Raw genomic sequence first — 12,340 nt, 5'->3', positions numbered from 1 at the left:
CCTATATGAAATGGTATCGCCCAGGGCACCCGCCCCTGCCTTGTACCGGCGGCCCTGTGTGACCTCCGCCAAACCCCCGAGACTCACTCACCGAACCCCTGGGGTTCGATCGAACCCAGGTTAAGAACCACTGGCCTAGAGTAAACAAAGTCTTTCTTGATGTGTTTCCTTCCGAGTGTATGTGTAGAAAGAATCGTGTGGTGTTTGTGTGTCTGTATGCCAGTTGAAACTCTTTTATTCTATTCTCAAACCTATATGTCAGCTAAATACAAAGGTAACACCCTTTCTTGCATAGATGCTTTATATGGCTTCAATCTATAGTTAAATTACATAGCTCCACCCATTATCCTGATATGGTTAAACTTCAAAAATAGAGATTACAATTTATCCCCATATTTGTCTGGATCACCTTGCCGAGATCTGACCTATCTTTCAGGCTGTTTTGATTGACAACAACATAGAACAGTTTCCTATAAAAAAAAAAAAAAAAAAAAAAAACAGTGTTGACCTTCTGTTAAATGCCAAATTCTTACAATAGATATATCTTTAACCACTTAAGACCCAGACCTTTAGGCAGCTAAAGGACCCGGCCAGGTTTTGCAATTCGGCACTGCGTCGCACGGTTGTGCTACATGGCTCCCAAACAAAATTGGCGTCCTTTTTTCCCCACAAATAGAGCTTTCTTTTGGTGGTATTTGATCACGTCTGCGGTTTTTTAGTTTTTGCGCTATAAACAAAAATAGAGCGCCAATTTTGAAAAAAAATTCAATATTTTTTACTTTTTGCTATTATAAATATCCCCCAAAAATATATAAAAAAAAAATTTTCCCCTCAGTTTAGGCCGATACGTATTATACCTATTTTTGGTAAAAAAAAAAAAAAACGCAATAAGCATTTATCGCTTGGTTTGCGCAAAATTTATAGCGTTTACAAAATAGGGGATAGTTTTATTGCATTTTTATTAATTATTTTTGTTTTACTACTAATGGTGGCGATCAGCGATTTTTTTCGTGACTGCGACATTATGGCGGACACTTCAGACAATTTTGACACATTTTTGGGACCATTGTCATTTTCACAGCAAAAAATGCATTTAAATTGCATTGTTTATTGTGAAAATTACAGTTGCAGTTTGGGAGTTAACCACAAGGGGGCGCTGAAGGGGTTATGTATGACCTAATATGTGTTTCTAACTGTAGGGGGTGTGGCTGTAGGTGTGACGTCAAATCGATTGTGTATCCCTATAAAAAAGGGATCACACGATCGATGCAGCCGCCACAGTGAAGAACGGGGAAGCCGTGTTTACACACAGCTCTCCCCGTTTTTCAGCTCCGGGGACCAATCACGGGACTCCAGCGGCGATCGGGTCCGCAGCTTCAGACCGGGTCACGGGCGTGCGCCCGTGACCCACGGCTGGGCACTAGCACAGGACGTACCTGTGCGTGCATGTGCCCAGCCGTGCCATTCTGTCGATGTAAATGTGCAGGAGGCGGTCCTTAAGTGGTTAAGATTCAGAAATTCTGTACCAAAACTTACAAATGCATAACCAACTCATAATTGAATACATACACACACACAGTACAGACCAAAAGTTTGGACACACCTTCTCATTCAAAGAGTTTTCTTTATTTTCATGACTATGAAAATTGTAGATTCACACTGAAGGCATCAAAACTATGAAGTAACACATGTGGAATTATACATAACAAAAAAGTGTGAAACTGAAAATATATTTCATATTCTAGGTTCTTCAAAGTAGCTACCTTTTGCTTTGATTACTGCTTGGCACACTCTTGATGAGCTTCAAGAGGTAGTCACCTGGCGCAGCACCCCATCACTTTCCTTCTTGGTCAAATAGCCCTTACACAGCCTGGAGGTGTGTTTGGGATCATTGTCCTGTTGAAAAATAAATGATGGTCCAACTAAACGCAAACCGGATGGAATAGCATGCCGCTGCAAGATGCTGTGGTAACCATGCTGGTTCAGTATGCCTTCAATTTTGATTAAATCTCCAACAGTGTCACCAGCAAAGCACCCCCACACCATCACACCTCCTCCTCCATGCTTCACAGTGGGAACCAGGCATGTAGAGTCCATCCGTTCACCTTTTCTGCGTCGCACAAAGACACGGGGGTTGGAACCAAAGATCTCAAGTTTGGACTCATTAGACCAAAGCACAGATTTCCACTGGTCTAATGTCCATTCCTTGTGTTCTTTAGCCCAAACAAGTCTCTTCTGCTTGTTGCCTTTCTTTAGCAGTGGTTTCCTAGCAGATATTCTACCATGAAGGCCTGATTCACACAGTCTCCTCTTAACAGTTCTAGAGATGTGTCTGCTGCAAAAGGTGGCTACTTTGAAGAACCGAGAATATGAAATATATTTTCAGTTGTTTCACACTTTTTGTTATGTATAAGGCTCTGTTCACACCTAGGCGTATATACACCTGAAGCGCGATGCCGCAGCAGCCCCTAAGACGCTGGAGGGATGATTTTACATTGCCCTCTATGGAGATGGTTCACATCTCCACGCCGAACGCCTGCCGTCTGAAAACAAGTCCCGGACCTTTTTTTCCAGGCGGCTTTCGGCATAGGAGATGTGGACCTGGGGGTAAGCTGCATTCACAATCGCGGCGTTTTATCGCGGGACAAAACGCCGCGATTAGGTACGCCAAGGTGTGAATGCAGCCTAATTCAACATGTGTTAATTCATAGATCACTTCACACGAACTCTAAATAATTAAACAATATCAAATAACTAGCTAAGTTATGGATGATCTGTGATTTTAGCTTTAAAACATGTGAAGACATTTCATTACTTGGTTCAGCTCTGACACATGAACTCTGTGTGCATTCTTATCTGTGACCCGCTGACCTCATGTCAAACCTTGGATACTGGAGAACAACCGCGTCAAAAACCTGACATTCAAGATTCCTTATGTTATTCTCAAATTGGCTGACCAGAAATATCCAGCAAAGCTCAGCTTTAGATTGAAGAATTATGTCATATCAATTGACCAAGGTCATTCACTCATACCCAATTATTATGATTAATCATAAAACCAAATATGTTTTGCAAGCTTGCCATGAATTAGGAATTTGAAATAATATTCTAACAACAGCAGAGACTTCCTTCCACCGATGGTCATCTGAAAGGCCCCTTACATTAAGGCGACCAGATTTTTAAAATTAAATCCGGGGACATATTTTTTTTTTTAATTGGCAAATGGTAAACTATTTTATACACATATTTTTCTCAAATTATATATGCAGTCTAGGGTGACCACGTGTCCCGGGCACCTTCATTCCAGGACAATACAGTGTCCCGGAATGAAACTGACACAGCCACCCCCCGGGCCAATCTGATGCCCCCCAAAAAAGCTGCCACATCACCGCTTTACTCACTGACAGTACTTGTCCTGACCGGGAATGCCAGGAGGAGCACAATCCCGCCCCCTGCTTGTGATTGGAGAAATCATAAGTCCCGCCTCTTGTGTCCAATCACTGTGCTGTGATTGGTTACAGCACAAGCTGATTTTTGGTTTCCCTGAATGGTAGTTTGGAAATGTGGTCACCCTAATGCAGTCAGTGGTGTAGCGTGGGTTGTCAGCGCCCAGGACAAGGCAAGAAATTTGCCCTCCCCCCCAGTTTTTTAACACTACCCGAGTCCCTTCCACTAGTACTGACCAACTTGATTCCTACACTAACCTACCTGTCCACTGCACTAACAACTACACTGACCTACCCGATTCCTAGACTGACCCCTACACTAACTTACCCGATTCCTACACTGACCACTATACTGACCTACCTGAATCCTACACTGACCACTACACCGACCAACCTACCAGATCCCTACACTAACCTACCAGATCCCTACACTGATCCATACACTAACTACTACACTGACCTACCCGAGTTCTATACTGACCACTACACTGACCTACTCGATTCCTACACTGAGCACATTGACCTACCTGATTCCTATACTGACCACTACACTGACCTACCCGAGTTCTATACTGGCCACTACACTGACCTACCTGATTCCTGCACTACTCACCCCCCCCCCCCACAGGAACAGTGTAGATTGGGTGATTTTTCTCACCTCTCCATGGCCTCCATGATAATCCATCCCCAGCACCAGGCACTGTTCCCGACACCCAGCCGCTCCTCAGTATCCCCTGCCAAGAGCTTCTCCAATAGCCGCCATATGCTCTGCACTGCTCCTCCCCTCCGCTGTTCTCACACACAGGCCATCCGCACCAGAGGGATCATGGGGGACAGGCTGGACAGTTTGGGTTTTGAATCATGTGTCCGAGTTTCAGTCCACCTGAAACCCAGACACGAGCGTGGCTCAGAATAGGGCCTGACAGGAGGCACTATGTTCGCCGCATTACTATTCTCTTTGGAGTGCCCAAAGGTGTCCCAGGTCTGTTGCAATCCTATAGTGTACTGTATACAAAAAAAAAACAAAAAAAAAAAAAAAAAAAAACTTACTGTGCACCGCTAAAGTGTTCGGGTTTGGCTTGAAGAAACCCAAATGCAAGGAGTTTAGCCCCGGTGTGTCACATCCCAGCATTTGGATGCCTGAGACACACAGGTGCAACGTTCATGCATGGACAAGAATGGCACATTCCACCTAGGGTTGCCACCTGTCCAGAATTCACCTGGTTCCGCCATGTAGACGGTGTTACACGTCGCTTCCAGCTACCCATGTCACCTTCCTCAACATTTTTTACATGTATGTGGGGGGCTCAACTTTTTCTCTTTTTCTCCTCCTCTCCCCCACCCCCCAACACATATATGCACAAAGGTAAATTCAATAAAGCCCTGCTGGCGATCCACAAATGAAATATTGACAGGCATGCTGGAGTGGGGGATATAACTCTAGGTCCATTATTCTTGGTTAACTCTAAACTGATGTAGGGGGGCTTTAAAGTGGTTGTAAAGCCCCCCCACATCAGTTTGAAGAACTGATGTTCTTCAAGCCGTTAAAGGCGGCTCCAGCACATTCGTGGGAGTGACATCACGCGACTCCGCCCAGTCGCAGAGCCGGAGTTTGCGGCCTGGAAGGAAGAGGGGGTGAAGAATGGGGGTTGTAATAAGGTAAAACATTTCCTAAATAGCTTCCTTTACCTTAGTGCAGTCCTCCTTCACTTACCTCATCCTTCCATTTTGCTTTTAAATGTCCTTATTTCTTCTGAGAAATCCTCACTTCCTGTTCTTCTGTCTAACTACACACAGTAATGCAAGGCTTTCTCCCGAGTGTCGTGCTCGCCCCCTCCCTTGGACTACAGGAGAGTCAGGACGCTCTCTACGCTGCAGGTAGAGAAAGGAGCCGTGTGTTAGTGGGCGTCCTGACTCTCCTGTAGTCCAAGGGAGGGGGCGAGCACGACACGCCACACCAGGGAGAAAGCCTCGTATTACTGTGTGGAGTTACAGACAGAAGAACAGGAAGTGAGGATTTCTCAGAAGAAATAAGGATTTTTAAAAGCAAAATGGAAGGATGAGGTAAGTGAAGGAGGACTGCACTAAGGTAAAGGAAGCTATTTAGGGGAAAAAATTGTTTTCCCTTTACAACCCCTTTCAGGCTCGATTCACACCTATGCATGCTGCTTTTCAGCGTTTTTGCAGTGCTTTTTGTGGTGCTTGCTGTATTTTTTGGCGTGCGTTTTTACCACGATTTGCATTTTTTATTTTTTTTTGCCATCAATTTAATTTGTTTTACATTTCCTTTAACAACCAGCTATAAACAGGTTAAAAAAAAAGCAAATCGCGGCAAAATCGCAGTAAAAATGTGGTAGTTGCATTTTGGATGCGGGTCCATTGAATTCCATTACATGCAAGACGCTGCTTTTTGCGGGAAAAAAATTCTGACATTTTCCAAAAACGCAGAGGCACAAAAAAGCATTGATGTGAACATGTTCCATAGGAACCCATGTTAAAAAAAATTTCCTGCTTTTCTGCAAAATGCACCAAAAATCGCATTAGTGTGAATCGATCCACACGATAATTTTTCGGCATGAAAAAAAACGACATTTTTTAAAACGTCATTTAAAATCATCATGAGTGGGCTTCACGTCGTTTTTAGGCTTCTGAAAATTCGAACATGCTGCATTTTTTCCATGTCGTTTTTTAAAAGTACGTTTTTCGTGTTGTAAAAAATTATCTTATGTGGGCTAAAACGACGTTTTAAACCCCGCACATGCCCAGAAGCGAGTTATGAGATGGGAGCGCTCGTTCAGGTAAAACTACCATTCATAATAGAGTAAGCACATTCATCACGCTGTAACAGACCAAAAAAGCGCAAATCGTCTTTTACTAACAAGGAATCAGCTAAAAGCAGCTCAAAGGCGAATAGAACTTCCCCTTTAGAGTGCCGTCGTACGTGTTGTACGTCACCGCGCTTTGTTCATCATTTTTCAAAAACGATGGTGTGTGGGCAACGTCGTTTTTAATGATAAAGTTGGGAAAACGTTGTTTTTTGGACATGGAGAAAAATGACATTTTTTTTCATGCCGATCGTGTGTACGCGGCATAAGGCTCCATGCACACTGGAGCTGATAAACTGCAGTTTATTGAGGTTTAGGCATTTTTTTAAAAAGCGCATAAACTCCACTCCAGCTGACGTTTTTCAGCTTTAATGAGCAGTGGCGTTTATGGGCTTTTTTCTGAACGCCCAAACATCGCGTTCAAAGTGCCATTTTTTTTATCTCAAAAAGGGCCAAACGCCAATAATAAACGTCAATAAATGTTCAAAAACGTGGCTCACCAGCCATAAAAAAAAAAAAAAAAAAAAAACGAAAAAATGCTAATAAACGCTATTGCAAAAAAGGTAAACATTGTTGAAAGACTCACTGCAAAGCTGCTGGAGTTTTTTTTTTTTTATAAAATAATTTTAGCATCCAGTGCGCATGGAGCCTTAAAATGTTGTCTATGGAAAAATAAAAGGGTACTGAAGTTTGCCGTCACGTCACAGGAGCGCGCAATTTTAAGGCTGGACATGCACCTCTTTACTCAGTGAAACATCATCTTTTTGTTTTCCAGAAACTCGGGTTAACATTTGCATCTGTGAGCCCCAAAAAAATAACGTTAATGTATTTTTTAGTGTTTCATAAACCATTGCACTAATATTGTGCGACTTTAGAAAATAGGGACTACCAGCATTTTATTCTCTAGGGGTGTGCGCTTTCAGAAAATATAGAACGTTCAGAGATTTTACGTAATCTTTAAAAACAGCTTTGGCTGAAAGCGTTACTTTAAGAGACCCCATCCCTAATTGGATGAGTGATGTTGGATGGACAGCACTGAATGTGACTTGTTTGGCACATGGAGGACACTTATTTCTAATATAATCAGAGAACCAATCATGGTCCTCTTCCTGTGTGTGCCCCCCTCTTAGGACAGGTGTACAGGGGCCCCCTCCTATAGGACAGGTGTACAGGGGTCCCCCTCCTATAGGACAGGTGTACAGGGGTCCCCCTCCTATAGGACAGGTGTACAGGGGTCCCCCTCCTATAGGACAGGTGTACAGGGGCCCCCCTCCTATAGGACAGGTGTACAGGGGTCCCCTCCTATAGGACAGGTGTACAGGGGTCCCCCTCCTATAGGACAGGTGTACAGGGGTCCCCTCTGCTCAGCCTTACCTGCTCCACCTTGGCCAGGCCGCCCATCTTGTACCTGATGAGGTTGTAGATCTCCTTGGGGTAGAAGAGTGACCTCAGGAACTCCATGGCCGGGGATGATCCGCTCTCTGCTATCGCCGCCTCCGCACACACCGGCCGTATTTATAGTAGCAGCGGCCGGCCCCGCCCCCACCTGTCACCAGCCGCCAATCGCTGTGCGGAGGGACGATGTAGGGGCGTGGCGTGATGCTTCCAGTGACAGCTGGACGGGGCTGTGCAGGTGCGGTGGGCGGGTCCAGCCATACAGGAGACTTTCTTTTTTTAATTTTCTATTAGAATTGCATCAAAGAACTGGATCACAGCATACAACCCAGGAGAAGCCTTTTCTCATGGTATTCCTTTATTAATAGAGCTGATAGACATCAGACAGTCTACATTTCAGCCACATCAGATGCCTGCCTTCTACACGATATTGCCAAAAGTATTGGGACGCTTGCCTTTGTCCGCAAGATTTAGGAGTGTCTATGGGAATGTTTGACCATTCTTCTAGAAGCGCATTTGTGAGGTCAGACACTGATGTTGGATGAGAAGGCCTGGCTCACAGTCTCCATTCTAATTCATCCCAAAGGTGTTCTATCGGGTTTAGGTCAGGACTCTGTGTAGGCCAGTCCATGTCTTTACGGACCTTGGGCCAGATTCACAAATGAGATACGACGGCGTTTCTCCTGATACGCCGTCGTATCTCTGTTTCTATCTATGCGACGGATTCATAGAATCAGTTACGCACAGATAGGCAGAAGATCCGACAGGTGTAATTGTTTTACACTGTCGGATCTTAAGATGCAATACCGCGGCCGCCGCTGGGGGGAGTTCGCGTCGTAAACCAGCGTCGGGTATGCAAATAAGGAGTTACGGCCGATCCACAACGGTTTTTCGCGTTCGCTACGTCGCCGCTAGTATATTTTCCCGTTGGATAGTTACACTTTTTTTTTGGTGCCTTAACTTTAGTCAGCAAGTGTATTGCTGTCTAAAGTATGGCCGTCGTTCCCGCGTCGAAATTTAAAAATCAACGTCGTTTGCGTAAGCCGTCCGGGAATACGGAAGTACGCTACGCGCGTCGCCGTTCAAAAAAATTACGTCACGGCGCGCAAAGCGGGAGTTAGGAAACGGAGTATGTGCAGTAGGTCCGGCGCAGGAGCGCGCCTAATTTAAATGGCACACGCCCATTTGAATTGGCCCGCCTTGCGCCGGAGGCCGCGGGCATAGGTTTTCATCGCAAGTGCTTGGTGAATCAGGCACTTGCGATGAAAAATTGCGGCGGTGTAACTTATCTAGGATAAGTTACGCCACCGCGATTCTACGTGAATCTGGCCCTTTATGCTTAAAGTTCATGTGCATGTAAAGGCAAGTGTCCCAATACTTTTGGCAATATATTGTATGTATATACACACACTCCTATAAATAAATGCAATCATTTTTAAAAATGTATAAAAACATTGAGGTTTCAGTAGAACATAGATTGCTGTCAGTAGGACACTGGATGGTGTCAGTATTTTTTTTTTTTTTATTATTATTATTATTTTTTTTATTATTATTTGCAATTTTATGTTTTTATTATTATTTAAAAAAAAGATTAGGAGCTCCTTTTGGAGGCTTTGGTGAATATTAGCAGGGGCAATCTGCACTGCAGGGGGTGATTAGAGTGTGCCCAGGCACATCCGGCACACCCCCTGTGTACTCCTATACTTTAGTTATATTTTAACCACTTGCCTACTGGGCACTTTCACCCCCTTCCTGCCCAGACCAATTTTCAGCTTTTAGCGCTGTCACACTTTGAATGACAATTGCGCAGTCATGCAACACTGTACCCAAATGAAATGTTTATCATTTTTTCCCCACAAATAGAGCTTTCTTTTGGTGGTATTTGATCACCTCTGCGGTTTTTATTTCTTGCGCTATAAACAAAAGAAGAGGGACAAGTTTGAAATAAAACACAATATTTTTTATTTTTAGCTATAATAAATATCCATTTTTTTTTTTTTTAAATGGGATATTTATTATCCACTTCAGCCCCGGACCATATTGCTGGTCAATGACCGGGCCACTTTTTGCGATTCTGCACTTCGTCGCTTTTACTGACAATTGCGCGGTCGTGCGAGACGTGCCTCCCAAACAAAATTGACGTCCTTTTTTCCCCACAAATAGAGCTTTCTTTTGGTGGTATTTGATCACCTCTGCGGTTTTTAGTTTTTGCGCTATAAACAAAAATAGAGCGACAATTTTGAAAAAAAAATGAATATTTCTTACTTTTCGCTATAATAAATATCCCCCAAAAATATATAAAAAAACTAATTTTTTCCTCAGTTGAGGCCGATACGTATTCTTCTACATATTTTTGTAAAAAAAAATTGCAATAAGCGTATATTGATTGGTTTGCGTAAAAGTTCTAGTGTCTACAAAATAGGGGATAGATTGATAGCATTTTTATTATTATAATTTTTTTTTTACTAGTAATGGTGGCGATCGGCGATTTTTATTGTGACTTCGATATTGCGGCGGACACATCGGACACTTTTGACACATTTTTGGGACCATTCACATTTATACAGCGATCCCTGCGATTAAAAATGCATTGATTACTGTATAAATGTGACTGGCAGGGAAGGGGTTAACACTAGGGGCAAGGAAGGGGTTAATGTATTCCCTAATTAGTGATTCTTACTGTGGGGGGAGGGGAGTGATTGGGGGAGGTGACCGATGGTTGTCCCTATATACAAGGGACACACCATCGGTCCCCCCTCCCTGACAGGATGTGGATCTGTGTTTACACACACAGATCCACTTTCCTGCTCAGTTCCTGAGCAATCGCGGGTGCCGGCGGCCATCGCAGCCGCCGGGCACGCGCACCGGGTCCTCAGTGACGTGCCGGGCGCGCGCCCGCCCCCTAGTGGTTTTTAAAGGTGCAACGTCATATGAAGTCGACCCAGGATAACAGAGTCTTCCTCCCTAAAAAAAAAAGCAGCCTTTGAAATACAGAGTAAAAATAATTAATATCAATAAACTGTTTTAAATTATCATAAAAATTATATATTTGAAATCAAATCTTTATTATTTTTTTGGCAATAACATGGTGTGGGCGGATTTCTGCCAGTCACAAGCTGTGTCACGCCCCTCCAGCCTGTGTCACAGAATAAGAAGGAGGTGAAGCCTCCATCAATCTACATGTAATATCCCACCCATATTGTGTTTAGTTGGTCAGTGGGCATGGAGAAGGAGGGAGGGAGTGTCATTTACCACTGTGTATACATCGACGTGTGTGACTCTGTAGTCACACGATCTGCTCAGATGTGATAGGGAGGAAATGCTCAGCATAGAAACTCACTGAAAACTGAGCATGTGCAGAGCTGCCAACACTGCTCTGCAAAATTCCTAGCTGAATTGGGGACATGGACAGAAGGTGGAGATAAAGAGCAGCAGGATCAACCAGGTTTCTTTGCAGAAAAAGAATCTTGAAGTATTAACAGCATGTAATACACAATTTATTGATAGTTCTTTATGATGTGGATTTAGTGACAACTTGTCACAACTGGTTTGTAAACCCTTTTTTATAACTTTTTTAACCACTTGCCGCCCGCCAATGACAAATTGACGGCGGCAAAGTGGTTGTAGAATCCTGATTGGATGTCATATGCCCCCGGGGGCACGCATCGCGGCGATCGTTGTTGCAGGGTGTCAGTCTGACACCCCGCAACACCGATCTCGGTAAAGAGTCTCTCACAGAGACTCTTTACCACGTGATCAGCCGTGTCCAACCACGGCTGATCACGATGTAAACAGGAAGAGCTGTTGATGGCTCTTCCTCACTCGTCTGAAGTCTGAAAAAAAGTCAAAAAAAAAAAAAGTCTGAAAAAAAAAGTCTAAAAAAAAAAAAAGATGCCAAAAAAAAATGCCAATCAGTGCCCACAAATGGGCACTGATTGGCAACATAAGTAAATCAGTGCCGCCCCACAGTGTCCATCGGTGCCACCCCACAGTGTCCATCAGTGCCACCCCATAGTGCCCATCAGTGCCACCCCACAGTGCCCATCTGTGCCACCCATAAGTGCCACCCCACAGTGCCCACCTGTGCCACCCATAAGTGCTGCCCATGAGTGCCCATCTGTGCTGCCTATGAGTGCCCATCAGTGCCGCCCATGAGTGCCCATCAGTGCCGCCCATGAGTGCCCATCAGTGCCGCCTATGTGTGCCCATCAGTGCCACCTATGAGTGCCCATCAGTGCCGCATACCAGCGCCGCCAATCAGTGCCACCTCATCTGTGCCCGTCAGTACTACCTCATCGATGTCCATCAGTGCCATCTCATCTGTGCCCATCAGTGCCACCATATCAGTGCCCGTAATTGAAAGAGAAAACTTACTTATTTACAAAAAAAATTACAGAAAAAAATAAAAACTTAATTTTTAATCAAAATTTTCAGTCTTTTTTTAGTTGTTGCGCAAAAAAAAAAATCGCACAGGTGATCAAATACCACCAAAAGAAAGCTCTATTTGTGGGGAAAAAAGGACGCCAATTTAGTTTGGGTACAGTGTAGCATGACCGCGCAATTGCCATTCAAAGTGCGACAGTGCTGAAAGCTGAAAATTGGCTTGGGCAGGAAGGTGCGTAAGTGCCCTGTATGGAAGTGGTTAATTTCCCCCTGTGTCTGCATGTCCCGAAG

General features: G+C 44.1%; 1 protein-coding gene across 2 annotated transcripts in view; it reads right to left on the bottom strand.

The window, feature by feature from the left end:
* LOC120936189 (squalene synthase-like) overlaps positions 1-7,799 on the bottom strand; it is a 69,566-nt gene extending 61,767 nt beyond the window's left edge. The window contains exon 1 of one of the 2 annotated variants that reach the window (XM_040348356.1): positions 7,646-7,799. In XM_040348356.1, coding sequence (XP_040204290.1) covers positions 7,646-7,732 — 87 coding nt within the window. In that variant the 5' untranslated portion in view covers positions 7,733-7,799. The remainder of the gene's footprint in view (positions 1-7,645) is intronic. The other variant, XM_040348355.1, reaches the window with a different exon arrangement.
* Positions 7,800-12,340: the final 4,541 nt, after the last annotated feature.

The sequence above is a fragment of the Rana temporaria genome, chromosome 4, assembly GCF_905171775.1.
Source record: "Rana temporaria chromosome 4, aRanTem1.1, whole genome shotgun sequence".
In the NCBI taxonomy this organism is placed as follows: Eukaryota; Metazoa; Chordata; class Amphibia; order Anura; family Ranidae; genus Rana; species Rana temporaria.
This window is presented reverse-complemented; position numbering and strand designations above follow the sequence as displayed.